The sequence below is a fragment of the Brachyhypopomus gauderio genome, chromosome 8 (genome assembly GCF_052324685.1).
Source record: "Brachyhypopomus gauderio isolate BG-103 chromosome 8, BGAUD_0.2, whole genome shotgun sequence".
Taxonomy (NCBI): Eukaryota; Metazoa; Chordata; class Actinopteri; order Gymnotiformes; family Hypopomidae; genus Brachyhypopomus; species Brachyhypopomus gauderio.
In genome coordinates, this window is record NC_135218.1 from 16,656,455 (window position 1) to 16,676,315 (window position 19,861).

The window sequence follows — 19,861 nt, forward strand, 5'->3', positions numbered from 1 at the left end:
TACACTTTTGGCTGTGTGCAAGAGAGCCAAGGGTCTGATTTCTTCATCTCCCACTAGCAGCTAGATGATCCATGTATACATGTCGTCTGACTCCGAGTGAGCACACTGTAGTCAGGCCTAAGAGAACTGTGGCCCTTTAACACACCTTTATTTATTTTTGTTTTGGTTGGGGGTGTTGTTTTTTTGTAAGACACAGAGAAAATGAAAAAAGAGTGATCAAATAATTAGTAATGAAAACCCCTGATTATTTTTTCATGCCAATATCACTGTCTTGCATTCACTAACTTTTCACTGCTTATCTGCAGATCTTACAATAATGTTTCCTAGTTATCAGGAGTAGTTCATCCTGTGTGATGACGTGATAACACACCTACCATCATGTGCAGCAGAGCTGTTCAGTTCTGCCTCACCTCTCCCCATGCACCACTGAAGCAGTGTCAGAGATCTGATTGACCACTCAGATCAGACAATTGTTTGCGTTGCTGTGTTGTTGCATTGTTGCATTGCTGGGGCAGTCCCCAAACACCCCCCCCCCCTCCCCCTCCCCAACCACGCTTGTAAACAGGAGTGTTGCTTCACACGGTCCAGCACATAGTTCAAACCCAGGCTTACGGTGGTGAGCCATGTTTCAGAACAGGACAAAGTTGTGGTTTAAAAAGTGTGTGAGGGTGTGTGTGAGAAAAAGAAATTTGTGCGGGGGGCATGTGTGTTTTCAGGCCTGAGGTTTCTTTTTCTTCTAAATGAGGAAGTGCATGTTTGCATGTGACCATGTCTTCATGTGCAGATAGCTTGTGTGTTTGTGTGCACATGGCTATGCAAAACGGCTTCACATCTTGATTGACGTCACAGCTCACTGTGGTGGGAGACACATGCAGCAGACCAGAAGACATAGAACCAACAGACAGAACCAGCCCCAAAGAGTGTGGGGTGGGAGCAAAGAGAGAGAGGTGAAGAGAGAGAGAGAGAGAGGAAGAGAGAGAGGAGGAGAGAGAGGTGAAGAGAGAGAGGGAGGAGAAGAGAGAGAGAGAGAGGAAGAGAGAGAGGAGGAGAGAGAGGAGAAGAGAGAGAGGGAGGAGAAGAGAGTGAGAGAGGAAGAGAGAGAGGAGTAGGGGTGCAGAGTGAGGAAGCAGTATCACTCGGCAAACGAATGAAAGACAGAAAGAGCAAAAAACTGTGTGTGTGTGTGTGTGTGTGTGTGTGTGTGTGTGTGTGTGTGTGTGTGTGTGTGTGTGTGTGTGTGTGTGCGTGGACGCAAAAGCCGCTAGGTGTGTTTGTGTAAGCCCAGAATGAAGGATGGTCTAGCAGGCAGTTCTGGAGAGGCCATGCAGCAGGCTTTTGAGCGTGCATCTCTCTCTCTGTGCCTACATCCAGACGACTCCTACCAGAAGCTCGCCATGGAGACCATGGAGGAGCTGGACTGGTGTCTGGACCAGCTGGAGACCATCCAGACGTACCGCTCCGTCAGTGACATGGCCTCCAACAAGGTGAGCAGAACCTCCTGACACCTCCTCAAACTAACATAGATTAAAGCCTGAGACATCTCCCTCTCTGTGGAGTACGGTTCCACACTCATCAAAACGCCGAGCAGCTAATACTTGTCTTCTTGTTTTCACACGGCATGCACAAGTTTGCTTTGCTTTTGCTCAGAATCAGTCAAGCTCATATGTCTGGGATTCTGGCTGTAGTGAATGGACCATTAGAGGGGCCCATGCAGACAGGGGTTCACGTGAACACCCGACTGCTAAATATAAAACACCCCTGGTCTACATCTCCTGAATGTCAGTGCTAACATAAGCCATCACATTCTTACACCTATTAAAAATCTCACTTGTAGAGGCACTTGGCAGAAATCGGAAAATGCTGAGAATTTTTGGAAATCGTTGATCTGAATCACAGCCAGACGGGCTGAGCGGCAAACAGCAGACAGTTCTCAGCAGGGAGGGCTGATCCCAGATCAGTCAGTGGTTGCCGAGGTGTTCTCGAGCTGCCGGAGCTCTATGCATATCTGTTTTCCTCGTTGAGCAGGTCAGAGCATGTCTGACGCCACTTGAAAGGATTTTCAGACTTCGCACAAGCAACGTTACTGCTATGCTATGTTACTGCATATGTATGCCAGCAGCTGATTTCATTATTTCATTACCAGTTTGAGCAACTCTTCCAGTTATATGGATATATATTTTGTATATATTTTGTATGGTGGTCAAATGTACAATGTACAGTTTAATGCTAAATATAAAATGAATATATATGAATATTTAAAATGAGTTTATACTGAATAGCAGCATGAGAAGTTCATTTTTTTGGCTAGGCATGTATTTGGATAGGTGGCGTCCGATCAGCTGCTCAGTCTAGCGATGGTGTGTGTGTGTGTGTGTGTGTGTGTGTGTGTGTGTGTGTGTGTGTGTGTGTGTGTGTGTGTGTGTGTGTGTGTGTGTGCGTGCATATGTGTGTGTGTGCGCGTGTGTGTGTGCATATGTGTTTGTGTGGGTGTGTGTGCTTGTGAGTGTGTGTGTGTGTGTGTGTGTGTGTGTGTGTGTGTGTGACTCAAGCTTCCTGTCTCCTTCCTGGCTTTTAACCGGGTGCAGACTACAATAGGAGTGAGTGGCGTGTGGCAGGCAAGGTCACATGCTCTCTGTTTGTTTCTGCTTCTGCTGACGTCAAACTGCCCTACACTACAGCAAGGGGACCCTACTGAGGACAATAGGGACCAATGCACAAACACACATACATACACTCTCTCACACACACTCGTACAATGAACCAACGCACATTTGGATACACACAACCCCTTAAGGTGAATGCAGGGGATAATTAGATACTTTATATCGGGACATATACACACAATTTTCTTTGTACGGTAGCATGCTGTTGGAGCTAATAATTAAAATTATGGGGTTTTTGGTTCAATCGCATTAAAAAAAATTATTTAAGCAAAATGTACAAGTTGGGATGACATCGGATCAGCTCGGATGAGGTCACTGTGGTTAGGGACTGATATCAGTCACCTATTAAAATAAACAGAGGGTCACTGAACAAGCACTACATCCATGGGGAAAATATCTGCAAAAAGTTTTCATCTTAATGTCTTCTAAAATCGCTCTGCCCCACTAACGGTCACAAGACAATGGTTCTGTCAGCCAGGTTGTGAGGGACTAGTTGTTGGGTTGGTGGCTGTGGAGTAGAGTTGCACCACTGTTGGGTACATGTGACCAGAATCTGCATGTCATGAACCTGCCCTACTGCTGTTATGCAGAGCAATTGTAAGCAGTAGGATCAAGGTGTTAGTAGCATAGGGTAGTCTGTCATGAATCAGGAGTAATGTAGGTGCGTGTGCATACCGTCTATGCAAATGGAGTATAGGCAGTGTGTTTGATGAACATGTGTTATGTTTACTGTGATGGCAGGAAGAGTTAAGATCTCCTCTGCAGCTTTGCTCTTGTTCCTGTGCAGAGACTATTTACACTGTAAACTGTGTGGCAATCGCCTGTGAGCTGCTGATGTGTGTGCATGCTGCCGGGCAGAGGGGGAGGACCTTGGCTCAGAGGGCGTGCGTGTATATTGTGACACTCACACAGTGGAAGGCAGTCAGTGTGCACAGCTCAAACTCGAGTCACTAACACTGCCGCGTCTGTCAAATGCCGACACCGAGCAACGCTGGACCGTACAGCACACATTCACACACACACACACACACACACACAGCAGGACTTAACTCGCTACCTCAAAATGGGAGCTTGCTGCTTTAAGAGGAGAGAGCGCAGAAAGTTTGGAAAAGTTAACTGCTGGAAAAAGGTGAGGATGTGCTACAGTCGATCATTTGCTAGTGGGAGTTCAGTTTACATTTTGACCAGTGTCTTTTTTACATGAGTGAACTGGAGAGTTGTTAAAGTGTTCTGTTAGAAAATGTCTCTGCAGGCTTTGCTTAGTGAGCAGCAGAGTGATCAGTGGTCAGAGTGATCAGTGGTCAGAGTGATCAGTGGTCAGAGTGATCAGTGGTCAGAGTGATCAGTGGTCAGAGTGATCCGTGGTCAGAATGATCGGTAGTGATCAGTGGTCAGGGTGATTCATGGTGATCAGTGCTGATCAGTGGTCAGAGTGATTTGTGGTGATCATTGGTGTTGTGGACTTTTGTTACTTGTGCTCTTCGCTTTTCTACTTCTCCTGATGGACTTGTCTGCACTGCAGTGTGTTCTGAGCTGCGGAGAGACACGGTGTGTGTATCTCGGGTCCTGAGTGTGTGTCCGCCCGCTGAGGCAGGGGCCCGTGCAGGTGCCAGGCTGGCTAGGCTTGTTTGACCCCGCAGTCAGGCAGAGACACGTCTGTAGGACAAGACACGTGTTGTAGAGCCGCTTTCCACTACCGCCGCTAGCTCGCGTGGGTCACGCTTTCAGCATATGGCGTGTTTCAGCATATGGCGTGTTGTAACTAAATTTGAAATGTAACTGGAATAAAGGGGGGATTTTCCTCAACTTTTTTTCAAGGCTATAATTTGATTTCCCATACGTGACTGGCTTTATTATTTGTGTCTCTCTATTCTTTCCTGTGCAAAGATATGAGGTATGTGTGAAAGAAAACAGTGTGAGTCTCTGAGATTTAAGGCTCTGAGGTTTTTATTACATCTTCATACTGGGGACAGGGGAGAAAAGGCATGTATCTCACTCCTGCATTGGAACTGACATTTCTTTTTCCTTTCCGTTACATAGAAAATGTTATGTAATTGCAGAGAGAGAGAAAGAGAGAGAGAAAGAAAGAGAGAAAGAAAGGGGGCTTGAGTCATTTAGGGGAAGTGAGACGCTATTTAGCTCATAGCTTAAGACCTGTTCGTTAGCACACTGCATGTCTTTCTCAAGAAGGCTGCAGTGTCATAGCGTGTGCGTGAACTGGTTTGTCACCTCACCGTGCGTCATCAGATTAGCTAATGCTGATGTTGTCTTTGTGTATACTGATGAACATAATGGGTTTACCACTCTTGCAGATCTAGCTAACATGAATGACACTATCATGAGTGAAAATCTGACACATATTTAGCAACGCTCAGGGAAGTATACATGTCACAACTTCACACAGCTCACCAAGTTATTTTCAGATTCTTATTTGGGTGTTTGACTTCTACAAAGTTGTGTGGATTCATGTGGATTTCACATATATACTTTCACATATATACTTTTTGGCCTAAAGATACAAAGAAGTAAAACAAACTTATCAATTATTTCATGGTCCTCATACAGTAATCGAGTAATTACAACCTGCTTAAGTTTATGCTGCCCACTAGTGGGGGAAAAGGGTAGTGAACATAAAACATTTCAAAACAGCTCAAAGGAATATTGTTCAAAATGCAGATTATAAATAGAATATTAAAATATCTAAAGTTTAGCTGAAGTAGTTTTTTACTGCTGTAAAACTCAAACTGGGGAGGTACAGATACCCCGGCTCATCTGAATGCCTGGATTGAGTTTTCCAGTGCTCTGCTGCTCGGAGACAAATGGTGAGGTTGACAAGCGTTTATGATGTAACAGGACACAGAGGGGACGAGATGTGGTGTCCACAGATTGTCTCTCTCTCCCTGCTGTGACAGGACACAGAGAAGCTTTGCTGTTGTTTCACACACACACACACACAAACAAACACATAGTCCTTAGCTGGAAATGTAATATATTTTCACCCTCAGAATTCCATACACGTAGTCTCTCAGATCTGAGGCTTCAGGTAAATAGCTTTGTTACATATCCAAAGCATTATGTCATCTTTGCACATTTCAGAGATTATTCTAACACTTGAGTAATGAGTCTGAACTCTGGTGGCTTGAAAAAAGGGAACGCATAGTATTAGGAATGCAGTTATTGTCCTCCGAACAATCGATTTGGAACGGACCCAGTCAAGATGGTCAGCAGGAGTGTGACATCAGTCACTGGGCTGTCCCTGTCAGTGGACCTGACCCTAAAACCTGCAGCAAGGGCATCCCATTCATTCTGGCAGTATGCATCATGCAAGTGAGGTGTGTGTGTGTGTGTGTGTGTGTGTGTGTGTGTGTGTGTGTGTGTGGTCTCGAGGTGCAGTGAGCTCCTCGTGATGGGTTCGGCAGCCATGTTTGGAGAGGGGCAGAAAGAGGGAGATGCCTCACATGAAAAAAAGAACCTTCTGCAGCAGCTCAGGTCATGTGACACTGTTGCCATGGCGTTTGGGATGTAATTGGCTGTGTTCTGATAGGTGGCATGAAGAGAAGAGAGAGTGAGAGAGAGAGAGAGAGAGAGAGAGAGAGAGTGTGAGAGAGAGAAGCTGATGTCACCGCAAAGCAGACAAGGAGAGGCAATTATCCCAGTCTCTCCCCTTTTCTCTCTTTCACCGTGTTCCTCCCACCAGCCTCTGCTGCGTCTGCTGGGTAAAAATAGCACAGGAGTCCGTCTGGGGCTGCTGTCATGGCTGTTTCGTATGTTGCAGCCAGTAGCTGCTCTGAGCCCACTCATTACCCAACACCCCCCCCCCCCCCCCCCCCCCCCCCCCCACAGGATTATGGTAGGATCCAGCAGGGTTTTCTCAAGGCGACACACGCACAGGCCACTGAATGCTGTGTCCTCCCCCTTTCAGATGAGAAAGGTCTGTGAATTGGAGCAGTGGAGAGCTGTAGGTGAGGGAGGGAGGGATGCAGGGAGGAGAGGGCGTTCTCCAGGAGACCACCTCCACCTCGCCTCCTCCTGCTCCTTTGCTTTCTTGCCCTGCGTAGATGAGCGGGGTCCCCCCCCCCCCTCCTCCCCACTCTGCTGTCTATCCATCACATGGTGTGTGTGTGTGTGTTTGTGTGTGTGTGTGTGCTGGGGCAGCCGTGTTGCTGGGGCTTTCAGCAGAAGGAGGTTGGGGGGGGGGTGAAGTGGGGGAGGAAAAGATGCACAGAGAAGTGCATGAAAATGAGAGACAGGGAAATAGAGAGAGTGAGAGAGAGAGAGACAGAAACAGGGAGACACAAGAGATAGAGATAGAGAGACACTGAGAGGGAGAAAGCGAGAGAAAGAGGGAGAGTCTAAGAGGTTGATAGAGATACACTGAGAGTGATAGAGAGAGAGACAGAGAGGGAGGGAGAGAGAAACACAGAGAGTGAGAGAGAGGGAGGGAGAGAGAGACACAGAGAGAGGGAGGGATGCAGAGAGAGAGCCCTGCAGCAGTGCAGTACTAATCCAGCAGAGGAACCCCCCCTCCAGCTAGATGAGCATCCCTGTTTTTTTCCTCATCCCTCCATCCCTCCCTCCCTCCCTCCCTCGCCTCACCTCCTCCATAATTCATCAGCTCTAGCAGAGCCTCCTCCTTGGCTCCAGCTCTGGGTGCTGCACCGCAGCACGTCCGGACTCTCCTGCCCAGGACAGGCGATCGCCACCGGGCGCTCTGCCGCCCGCCCCCGCCTCCCCTCTCCCCCGCCTCGCCAAACGCCACCATGGAGAGCACGAGTCAGAGAACCCCGGTCAAGAACCGCAACCACGCCACCACTCACTCCAGCCGCTGACGCCAGCCGAGCGGAAGAGCAGAGGAGAGAAGAAGGGATTGTTTTGCTTCCCGAGGAATCCGTCGTCTGCCTCTCTCTCTCTCTCTCTCTGGGAGCTCACCTTCCTTAAGGATTAGAGTGGAATTTTAATTTTTTTTTTGTTGTTTGTTTTATGTTTTTCGGATATTCATCAGAATCCAAAATGCCTGAAGCAAACTACCTTCTCTCTGTGTCCTGGGGTTACATTAAGGTGTGTATGGAGGCGTTGTGGTCGCTGGTTCTGGGTATGTGTTGCGTTGGTTGGCTGGTCTGGTCTGGAAGGCTGAGGCGAGATGTGTTGTGCTGCTCTGTATGGGCTGCCTGTGCTGGAATTTTGTCTTGGCTTCTGGTTGAACATCTTGTTTTAAATGAATTTGGTCCAACAGATATGTGATGAAATGCATCATAAATATTGGAATTGATTTTTTGTTAGTAAAACATGTCCATTTTAAAACAACTTGGGTGATTTTTCAATGTGACGCAAGATATGGCTGCCTTGTTTTAGATTTATTTATTTATTTATTCATTTGTTTATTTATTTCTGACAGATACTGTGCGTTTATGGGTCTGTAGGATATGTTTCAGACACATGGCTTTTCCTACACTTATTTGATAACTTTCGCTATTTGCAGATGTTAACCTAAAAGTTTACTTTGTGATTTTCTGAGATATTCCTTTTCGCATTTTCTCTGTTTCTGCTTCCACGCTGTATTCATTTGCTTGTGATGCGGATTAAATTTGGTCATACTGTGCAACACGCAGGCATTTAGTTCCCCACCAGTGGAGGCTCCATGGATGGAAATAATGAATCCGGAGAAGTAGCTACATGAATCGAGCCTCCAGCAATGCCATGATGGTGATCCCTTCCTGCACACATCTGCCTAATACTAACGGCCCCTCCTCTCTTTATCCCTCCTCCAGTTCAAGAGGATGTTGAACAGGGAGCTGACGCACCTTTCCGAGATGAGCAGATCTGGCAACCAGGTGTCAGAGTATATCTCCAACACTTTCCTAGGTACCCATACGCACTTACCGTGCACACGAACCATACGCACTCATGTACACTTAACGTTGCACAACGACTGTAGGTGAAACGCTGAAAGCAGGGGCAGTTCTACGAGGGCCGAAAGAGCCCGGCGTTTGTGTAGAGGTGGAAAAGGGGGAGGTGTTACAGAAGCAACATAAAGGTCAGAATATGGATTCTGGACAGCAGGAGGTCTTTATGGAAAGCTTTACTTGAGTCGTCATATGTGGTGCACGCTCTCTCAGTCAGCCCATCACCGGAGAGAGAGATGCAGAGAGAGAGAGAGAGAGATCCCTAATGCAGCAAACAGAAGGGAGGGGTCTGTGAGAGCGATGGAGGGTGTGATAGAGAGAGGGGCGGGTGGAGAGAAGGGAGGGTGTAAGGATGGAGTGAGAGATTAAGAGAGGGGATCCTGTTGTACAGTGATGCTCGTGGTGGGAACCCCCATAACTGAACAGCCAAGCACTAGAGCCTGTGACTCACTCAGTCCAGCATTACAGAGAGAGACACCATCACACTGCACACGCCCGGTTCAAGCAGGTTTAGAATTTTCTGATCCAGTTGCGCATTAGAGAACAAAAATCTTGTGCCACATTTTCTATCATTTCACATAATATTTGTGTGCTTGTTTCGCATTAACCAACTGTAGACTAGCGTCCTTGATCAGGGTGCAGTTTTGCATTCAGCGTTTGCTGTGGGCTGTGAGCTGTCTGCGGTCACATGTCTCCTCGGAGAGACACTGACACACCTCCCCAGTTCCCTCCTCCACCATGTACACATTTAAAAGTACTTGCGTAGCACGCCTAACGGGATTACGCCTGCCCAACAGAGGACCCCCTCTTCCCTTTGTCTCCGTCTCACCCTCTAACTCCGTCCCCGGTTCCTGGCTATCAGAGCACGCGCGTGCAGCTTGCCCCAGGACTCGTTCATATTTAAACAGACGATCTGGGTTTGGATGGGAAGGCGGCTCAGGGGAGGGTGGGACATCGGGAAGGACCTGGCGCACGCAGGAGACGTCTAGTAACAGCGAGAGTAATGCTGCCATTGTTTTCGCCAGCGCTACAGCATCAGCCATCGTGATGGAATAATGAATGGATCAGTGACGTCCCACACTTCGTCCCCTGCCGATTTCAGCTAGGACGCTTTTGAGACCGTATTATCACTTGTTTCAGCTGGGACACGTTTGAGACCATATTAGCTTTTTCAGTTAGGAAAAAGTCGGAAAGATGGAGACAGACATCGTCACTGGACTAATTAGTTGAAGCCCGTGGGACCTGCACCCAGGCTTTGTCCCGCTGGAGAAAGGCGGAAATAAGGAAGTTGTTCACTCAAAGCCTCTGTCCTTGGGGGACAAAGCTTTCGGAGGGAAATGTAATCTTCATACATTCGGCCCTCACCAGTGATAGGGTAGGAATGAGGCTATTTCCTCTGGGTTTCCTGTCTCAGCAAACAAGGTCCAAACAGGGTTCTGCTCTGTCCTGAGAAAGAATATGCCTCTCTGACAGACAGACATGTTGTCAGCCATTCAGTTGTTTCTGTGCACCTGGGTCCCTTCAGGCCAGAGGCAGCTGCTGATGTCACTCACCCAGAGGCGTTACACAGCTAACGCCTCTCTAACAATGCCTCTCTGTTTATGTATCTGCTCTTTCTGGAGATCACAAAGATGAGACTGAGCTCTGGAATGCCATCTGGACACAGTTCTGTCTCTTACACTTGCCTTATTAGCCAAAGAAGTGGAAGACACATCAGTGTCTACTGCAGTAGCAGTAGAAGAAAACTAAAGCCTACTTTGCATTCCACTGTTGAAGCTGAATTTTCGCCTACGAAAAAACAAGAAGCTCTAACATGGTTGTTCTGACTGTTTCTTTGTACAGACAAACAGAATGAGGTGGAGATCCCTCCGTCTACACCGAAGGCTCGGGAAAAGAAGAAGAGGCAGCAACTGATGACTCAGATCAGCGGCGTGAAGAAGGTGTCTCACGGGCCCAGTCTGAACAGCGGCATTGCACGCTTCGGTGTCAAAACCGACAAGGAGGATCTGCTGTCGAAGGTAGAGTCAGGAGATGAGCTGTCAGACACCTCTCCTGAGAAGGCGGCTTCGAGGAGGATGCTTGAGTTTCAGAAGTCTTACCACACTTTTCGATTTTTTTCCCTCTGCAGGAATTGGAAGACCTGAATAAGTGGGGCCTGAATATATTTACTGTGTCCGAATATTCCCACAACCGCCCCCTGACGTGCATTATGTACGCCATATTCCAGGTAAGTCCTCTCACCTCCACTTAATTCCACGTGACCTCTGTCGAACACAGACACGCGTTTACACGTCACGTCACGCCTTGAACTATTTTCAACCTGTCCTCAATAGGAGCGAGACTTGCTGAAGACGTTTAAGATCCCAGCCAACATGTTTGTGACATACATGATGACTCTGGAGGATCACTACCACTCAGACGTGGCCTACCACAACAGTCTGCACGCGGCGGACGTGGCCCAGTCCACACACATCCTCCTCTCAACACCTGCACTGGATGTACGGGCCCCTTCATCTCTCGTCTTTTTACAGACTTCACATGTAACACGTGTCTTTGACTCGCTAGCTTTGTAAAGATGAATCATGGTGTTTTATTTTTTCCCCCTCACAGGCCGTCTTCACTGATCTGGAGATCTTGGCTGCCATTTTCGCTGCAGCCATCCACGACGTGGACCATCCAGGCGTTTCCAATCAGTTCCTCATCAACACGAGTAAGTGGGCACAAACCGCTGCTGTGTCATGTGAAGGGGTTTGAGTGTCTCTGGCTGTAGGCTGCAGTCTGATTCGTGCTCGGATTACTAAACTTTCTTCTTTGTCTTACTCAGACTCTGAGCTCGCCCTCATGTACAACGATGAGTCAGTCCTGGAGAACCACCACCTAGCTGTGGGCTTTAAACTCCTCCAGGAGGAAAACTGTGACATCTTCCAGAACCTCACTAAGAAACAGAGGCAGTCGCTCAGGAAGATGGTCATCGACATGGTAAGGCCCCCTCAGCCTCCACCCTCAGGCTGTTTTTAGCCTCCACCCTGGCTTTATTTACACCACACTATCACTTCATGTTCGTGCAAAGGTGACTGAGTTTCGATTTCGTTCCTGCCCCCAGGTACTTGCCACAGACATGTCTAAGCACATGAGCCTACTGGCTGATCTGAAGACTATGGTGGAGACGAAGAAAGTCACCAGTTCAGGAGTACTGCTTCTGGATAACTACACAGACAGGATACAGGTAGGAGCTTCGAAGATTTTTGACCTTCATAATTGAATGAACTGATTCATGTTCAAGGGAAGGCAGGTACAAGACTGGGTCATTCTAAAAGTCAAACCTATTTCTCCACATTCCACTCTTATGGATGCATATTGTCGTCCGGCTACTCATTCTCCAGCGCAATCTCTCACCAATTAGTCCTCCATTAAGATAAATGAAAGATTACCATTCACTTCCTTCAACATTACATTCAGTAACCCACATAACTAGCATTTATGTAGGAGACTGGCCTGAAAGCTATGAATACAATAAATCAAAACCCATTCATCAGAGGTTCGCTTTCATTGTAGGTTCTTCGGAATATGGTGCACTGCGCTGATCTGAGCAACCCAACCAAGTCTCTGGAGCTGTACAGACAGTGGACAGACCGCATCATGGACGAGTTCTTCCACCAGGGCGATCGCGAGAGAGAGCGTGGTATGGAGATCAGTCCCATGTGTGATAAACATACAGCCTCAGTGGAGAAATCACAGGTCAGTGTCTGCAATATCAATTCTGATTTGCACTGCTCTGTACTAATATGCAAAGTTTCTGATCACAGCTGTTTTAAAGATGTGATATCAAAAATGTTGGATTATGATCATTTCAATGTCTGTAGGATGTCATAACTAATGGAATCTCTTCTGCATCCAGGTTGGTTTTATTGACTATATTGTCCATCCGTTGTGGGAGACCTGGGCTGACTTGGTGCACCCTGATGCACAGGACATCCTGGACACTCTGGAGGACAATCGGAACTGGTACCAGAGCATGATTCCCCAGAGCCCCTCGCCCCCCTTCTACCAGCCCGACAAGGAAGGCCACAGCGGGGGTCCAGGGGCTGACAAATTCCAATTCGAACTCACCCTGGAGGAAGAGGACTCGGAAGGCACAGAAAAGGACGAACAGAGTCAGGGAGATGAGGAAGAGGAGGATGAGGCGCATGAGGAAGATCAGAGGGAGCCAGCAACAACACACATCCAGATCGTTACTCAAGATGCCTCGCCTGTGGACACATAGGACCTCGTGCGCCCACCTTAGTGGGTAGTAACCTTCTTTTTTCCCCTCGCAATCTTGCATTCAAAGCTTTGTACCAGAGCCCAGAGAGGGAGTGGTTCTGGCCCTCTCGGGAGGATGGCGCCTGGCCCTTCTTTGCGCTTGGAGCCAGGGTGATTGAAGCTCTCAGGAAATAACTGCTGCAGACGTTGTGGAGCTGAACGGTAGATGTGTGACTCGTGAAGGGGAGGGGCCAGCTGCAGACCTACAGCTCGTCTCGCAAGGCCAAAGGTTGAGGAGTTGACACTACTGAGAGGATTGGAGAGTTTTTTTTGTACCAAGTGACTTATTTTCTAAAGCTATCGAGAAAAGTTGGGGTAGCAAACGAACTACTGATGAACAAGTATTTGTAAAGAAAGAAACTGTTTACTTTTCTGTACCATTTGTCTAAAGACTTTGTGTGCCTTTTTTACTATTGTCTTTTTAATAGTATTTTTTATTTATTGAACACACTTTAGTATACCTGTACATGAAAATGTTTTTGTTTTCTAAAGGCAAACCAGACAGCTTACATGCAGAATCATTTTATATAAACCGAAGAGAGAACTCAGTGTCTTCCTTTATATTTGGCAATATAACTAAATAATCCAAATGTCTGACATATGTTCAGAAAACTTAGAAATGTATTTTCCAGTGAAAGATGCACTTTGTCATTTTAGAAAAAAAAAGTTTGTCTGATTTTTTATTTTTATTTTTATTTTTTACTTTAAGCACATTCTGTTGTCATACCCAACTCACAGTAACCGTAGTAACAGCATAAACCCATTACAAAACCAGGACTTCAAATTAGTCAAATCTAAGTGTAATTGGTAAGGGCACCATGAATTTGCTACCAACACAAGTTATCACAAAACAATCTTCAACTACATTCAATTCAAGTACATGTTGCTGGACTTTATCTAGTGCAAATTCGTTGAACCCAGAGTTTGGAAAGTAATCTCCGCCACTTTAATGAACAAAACGTTTTGAAAATCCTCCACCTTGAATTTATAGTCAGTCCCTTGTGACTTTGTATTCACTAAATACATATCCTTGGTATTCAACTCTCAAGATTTGATTTGAAGACATTATGAAGTGAATCTCACTAGAAGAAATTATCACTAGGGGAAATTATTACTAGAGACTGCTGAATGTTGCTTGTCATGTTTTAGATATATCAGTTGTACATCTCTAAACCCCAATACCGTTTAAAGCATGAGTCTAATTTACCATTGCATTAGATCATGTTCAAAAACTTTTCATTTGTTTTATACACTTAAATATCCATTATTGTGCAGTTTACCTGATCTAAGTCTATTAGGTATGGTATATAGCCAAAGTAGCATGAAAAAATGAGTGTGTGTGTGTGTGTGTGTGTGTGTGTGTGTGTGTGTGTGTGTGCGCGCGCGCGTGCTTGCGTGTGTGCGAGTGTGTGTGTCTGTGATATACTTTCACGTCATCTGCCCATGCTTTTACAACTTCTGTGTTTGGTTTGTTTAGTTTAAGACAGTCCTTTGCTGTTTGTAATAGTGTATTTATTACCTTTGACTGTACATAAGGAATGATGGTTCTTTGTAAATTTATTTTTAATTTATATGCACTTGCATTACCGAACATTGGTGGTGTTTTTTGTGTAGTGGGCTCTTGGAATGAGTCTCTTATATTTGATAATATTGTTTTTGTTATATATATATATATATATATATATATATATATATATATATATATATATATATATATATATATATATATATATATATTATAGGCTATACGTAAATATATCGCACAATTTACAACTGCCCAGAAAAGTAACGTAAGAAACACGCAATCCATTTGTTACATGGGGCTGTGTAGATAAGAAGATAAGACACAAGAACATACTGTAGACATCTGTCAAATATTAGAAGCTTTGTGTGTCACTGTTTGGTGCAACATAAGAAACTCAATACCACAGGACAGTACGCAGAGTGGCACTTCAGTTGAAACCTCTAATAGCATTTTGAATGCAGATTGCTAAGAATGGCTCAGAAATTTTTATACAACGTTGGACTCTCAAAATACTCATATTGGTCACAAATGTTGCTATATTTGAACACCAGTGTAAAATGGATATGAATTACAAAAATGTGATCTTCTGTAATTACTTGTGCTAATGTGAACTCTTTTTCTGGCCTTGTTAGCAGTTTTGGAATTCAAATTGTCAGTATAACTTTGTTAATCTATGTTTAAGATCTTTTGGTCCAATTTGTGTCCAAAAGGACTAGTCAGTCAGTAATATCTGCATGAGGGATGGATGTTTGGTCTAGTAATCCCACACTGGTGCAGGTGAATATGTTTCACACAATGTATGGTATAATATTGTATATTGTGTTCAATAAAATCTAAAACTACTTTTCTATGAAGTGATTAAAAACAGAGCATGAATATATACATTCTGTTGTGTCCTTCATTCTCTAAGGCTTTAGAGCTGTATATAATATTACTCAATAATATTAATATTAATATTTCTAATAGGGGCTCATTTTTTTTCAGATTAGGACCTTACAACAATAATCTCATAAATTGAAAGTCTATAACAATTCAGCAACAACATAAACAACACTGCAGAACATTCGAGATTATGAGTGCCTGAGATTATTTGAAGCAGGACGAATTGCATTTACGCTCAGTGTCCAGGCGTGTGCAGAGCTGAACACAGTATAATAGTCACAATGCATCACTTCCTGCACAAGCACATCCCCTCCAGCCACAGCTGATCCCGGATCAGAACCACCCTAGGGCCAGCTCTGTGACTCAGGCCCTGTCCGTCACACTCCACTGGAGCCTTATGTGAGGGAGGGAGGGAGGCAGTTTAAAGTTATTTGCCGGTACAAAATGGATGCTGCATGTCCTTCCTCTCATAACAGCACATTATAGATGAACGATGGCTATGTAGTATTTCAGCAATCAAATAGCAGAATGTCACTTTCAAAATATATATAAACATTATTTAAAAGCGCACCAGTTTTGGTCATTTGAATTGCATTCAAATCTCAAGCTCCTTGAAAAAGGACAAAAATGCTGACAAACATACACATTTCATATAACTTAAGGACACGATTTTAAAAAATAGCCTGTTCATGTGGGCAACATTGCATATTTAGTATTTACTATAGGGCACATTTTAGTCTGAGAGTGGATGTAATCAGCAGTGCTCATTAGTGTAACTGCAGGGGCTCACAGCTGTGTACGTGCCTCCTTGCTCCTTCAGCTGATACTTAGAAGGGTTCTGTAATGTACGTGTATTAGCAGAATGACAGGAAATCTGACCAATGAAGTTTTCTGACCAATAATTTTAATATGAGGGTTGGCCTATAGCAGCCTTCTGAGTTCTCTAAAGAGGAGGATATGGAATCTGTAAAACATCATTATTTACATGTTACCTTAACCAGCTAACTTCACAGATCGACTACATTGAAAAGCTGTTTTTCAAGTCTACACTTCAGCGAACGGCTCAGGGGTGGAGTACAGAAAGAGTACCTACTATTACGCCCTACATGTCACTGGGAAGACAATATTATACATCATTGGATTCCCTTTTTTAGCTGTTTTTTACTGCTGTGAAATTCGTCCTTAGGTATAAGTAGTTAAGGACAAACTCTTTTTATTCTCGACCATTTGTTACGCCCTTTTTACTTTTCTGCCAGTGGGCCTGAAACTCGCTATGTTTAGTAGCTAAGTAAGTGAGCTCGTGGCTCCAGTGACTGGCTCGCTGTCACTTATCTGTGTCACGCTCCTGTCCTCAATCAACCTAAGAAGCACCAATCACACGTCAAAATCACACACGTTTTTAGTAATCACCTGCACCTGTCCCTCATTTCACTAGCACCTGGAGAGGTTCCGCGCTTTGTTTGCAAGCCTTTGCTGCTGACTGCAGAGCGTTCCGTGCCGCGCCGCCTTTGTTCGAATTCGCAGCCCCGTTTGTTGTGGTTTTTTTTTGCCATTTCGTTACACCTGCATCCCGGTTACATTCCCTCATGTCTTGCCCTGTACCTGCAACGTCACAGTCTATTGTTTTTATCTGCTGGGAAAATACTGGGTGCGCTACAAACGTGTTTATGGCCTTCAGACCTCGGAATTATGTTGTTTGCACAGTTTGCCTGCACCGTTTTGCACACTGGTATTACTACGACGTATTTTTTCCCGGTTGCAGCAGTTGCATGAAGGCAGAAACAGAGCAATGGCGTCGGACCAGCTGGAGAGAAATGGATGCCCGACACGAGGTGTGAGGAAGAGCGGCGGGGAGTTCAAAGCAGCCCATGAGAGTGCATTAGCTGTGTGAAGGAAAGCTACAAATCAGTCCCATGATGGGTAGCCCCGGCTAGTTTTAACCAGTAGCCAATTAGGAGAAAAGACTGGTGCCGCGTCCTATTGCAGAGGGGAGCAGCTGTGTGGCGAGGCAGCGCCAGCGGTCCACTGCAATCTGTGCAGAGCTGAGTTACACAGACCAGTGCAGCAATGCATACGCACACGCATGTGCCAGTTGTTTTGTGAGGTGTGCTGTGTTTTATCAAGCTCCAAAACCTTAATGTATAGTTTATAAACAGGGTAACGGAGGACAAGTTTCCTCCTGTAGCTTAAATGGTCCTGTGTGTGTTTTCAAGAAGTGGTGAAATGACCTTTCACCAAGTGGATTACGGAAGTTGAGGAAAGTTCTCTTTTCCTGGGAAGCGGATAAGACAGGCTACACGAGTCCTCTTTGTCTGTGAAGTCCTTTTGTTTAAAGCGCCATAAATTTGGTTCTCAATCCCGTCACTGATCAGTCCCTGCAGGCCTGAGAATGCAAACAGGTCTGGGTGCACAGAGAGCGCTTTATTCGGCCCCGAGCTCATGACCTCACACTCGTTGCCTCTGCATTTCCTCCACCTCTGTTCCAGGTAGCTCGAGGGAGGTGCTGCACCACAGAATGCTCAGAAATCTGCTTTCCACTGCTGCTTACAGTGTGGGAGGGGGGAGTGTGGGATTTTATTTTTTTTACAGAATGCCTGCTGATGATTGGCTGCCCTGTTCTCTCTCAAGCACACTTGCTCTGCAGTCTGTGACATCACTCAGGAGAAATCAGTCTGCTCTGCATGTAACCTGCGGTGAAGGGCAAAAGAAACGTATGCTCTTGGATTGTCCTTACCTTAAAATCAGCATTACCATGCGTAACCATGAGGTTAAAGTCTAGATGGTCTGCTTTAATTCAAGCGTATTTGTATGGAATACAAATACAATACAGAGTGTGGTCTATATTGGATTCACCCTCCTTTTATATAATGGTGGAACGATGCATAAAAATTCCCCCAGTGTGACTGGACAAATTAACATAAAATTGTTTAGGACTCGGCTGCAAATCTTTTGCAGACAGAAACTGCTTGAAGTGTGAGCAATAGATTCTCTGTGTGTTCCCTGATTCTCTGCCAATCATTTTGAGGATTAACCGTCTCTTGCTTCTTGTGGTAAATCCTTTGTAGTTGAGTCTTCTCTTCATGATGGTCTTAACACATCCAGGTCTTCGTCCTGCTTAGAGATCTATTTGTAATGAGTTGATCACCCACTGTCTCCATCCACACATTTTCTTTCTGCTCTTAAACAACACTTTTTTTTGGCACATCTAATGTTTGAGTGGTACATGGATTTATTCTAATATTTTAGTTTCATAATAACCGGCTTTACTGATTATCACACTTCTGTCCTCAAGAACAGATGGCAGGGTTGGTCTCCAAATTCCACATCTCGATCAATTTTAGAATGAGATAAAAATTTTGATTATGCATTAAAATAGTAAATTTGTGTTCACACCGTTTAGATGTAAATTCTCTTTAGTTAAAGCTGATATTATAGTCTTAAACTCATAACCATTATTTTTGATTGATCCAATGCACCCAGTGCAATAATACAAATATTAATAGTAATGCTAATCTGCCACTCGAGGTCTACTGTCTACAGACCAGTCACAGTGATACATATTTATTTCTCTGGACTGCCTTAATATGTCTCTTCATAAAGGGATTTAAAACTCAAACACTTTGTTTATCGTACATCCACAATGCCGTGCTCCTCTAGGGAGGAGCGTGTTGTGCAGACTGGATGGAGTGACGGAGGAGGTCTTTTCCTCCAGGGAGCACGCTCCTCACAAACATTTCAGAACGTTTGGGTGGACGTGTGGTCCCAGCTGGCTCTGATGCTGCTTCCGCTGGTAGCAGTGTGACCCCCCACACACGCACTCACATAAATTCACATAAAATTATATGGTTGTATAAAATTAATGTTTAGAAATACTTAACAGTCACATATCACTTGTGTCTGCTTACATAACCGGTAGCCTGACTACCGTAAACCTAATCCACCTCAAACAGAAACACACTTTACTGATGATGGTACCACACACATATTCACGAGTAAGTGTATGAAAAATTTCTTAATTTTCTTGATCAGGACAGTTTTGTGAAGCCTGACATGAAACAGTAATGATCAGATATTGCTTACAAATAAACCGCATTCAGTTATAATGTACTGGCACAGTGATTTTTACAACATATGTCGTTATGAAGCAATTTCACAGAAATCAGCTTTTTGAGAAATCTGGGTCCAGGCCCCTAGTGAGCAAACCAAGGGTCACAGTGGCAAAGAAAAACTCTCCTTGAGGGAGAAACCATAACAGGAAGCAAGGCTAATAAGAGGATCTCAGAAAAAAAAACACTCTCCTCATGTAATGGATATGGTGTGAAAGGATTTGAAACTGCAGAGAAGTACATTTGAGTGGTCATGTTAGAACGCTGATCAGCCAACATGCCTCAACACATACATATCAAGAGATGTTAAAGGTGATTTAGTATGTGTCTGTGAAAGGTGAGAGAGAGAGAGAACGTTGCATATGGCATTTTAATCATTGCTAGCTGGTTCACTGACGAGGCAAGTCAACGTAACACTTGCCACAGTATTATGTCTAAAGTTGAACCACTGCTGAGCTTAGGTTGTCATAGCAACCCTAT

The 19,861-nt window shown here is 45.0% G+C and overlaps 1 protein-coding gene across 6 annotated transcripts in view; it reads left to right on the plus strand.

The window, feature by feature from the left end:
• pde4ba (phosphodiesterase 4B, cAMP-specific a) overlaps positions 1–15,273 on the plus strand; it is a 122,698-nt gene extending 107,425 nt beyond the window's left edge. For 5 of the 6 annotated variants that reach the window (XM_077014952.1, XM_077014953.1, XM_077014955.1 and 2 more), the window contains 10 exons: positions 1,372–1,484; positions 8,432–8,525; positions 10,409–10,584; positions 10,695–10,793; positions 10,900–11,064; positions 11,177–11,276; positions 11,391–11,545; positions 11,670–11,792; positions 12,122–12,304; positions 12,465–15,273. In XM_077014952.1, coding sequence (XP_076871067.1) covers positions 1,372–1,484; positions 8,432–8,525; positions 10,409–10,584; positions 10,695–10,793; positions 10,900–11,064; positions 11,177–11,276; positions 11,391–11,545; positions 11,670–11,792; positions 12,122–12,304; positions 12,465–12,830 — 1,574 coding nt within the window. In that variant the 3' untranslated portion in view covers positions 12,831–15,273. Of the gene's footprint in view, positions 1–1,371; positions 1,485–7,277; positions 7,722–8,431; positions 8,526–10,408; positions 10,585–10,694; positions 10,794–10,899; positions 11,065–11,176; positions 11,277–11,390; positions 11,546–11,669; positions 11,793–12,121; positions 12,305–12,464 lie in introns of those variants that run through there. The other variant, XM_077014956.1, reaches the window with a different exon arrangement.
• Positions 15,274–19,861: the final 4,588 nt, after the last annotated feature.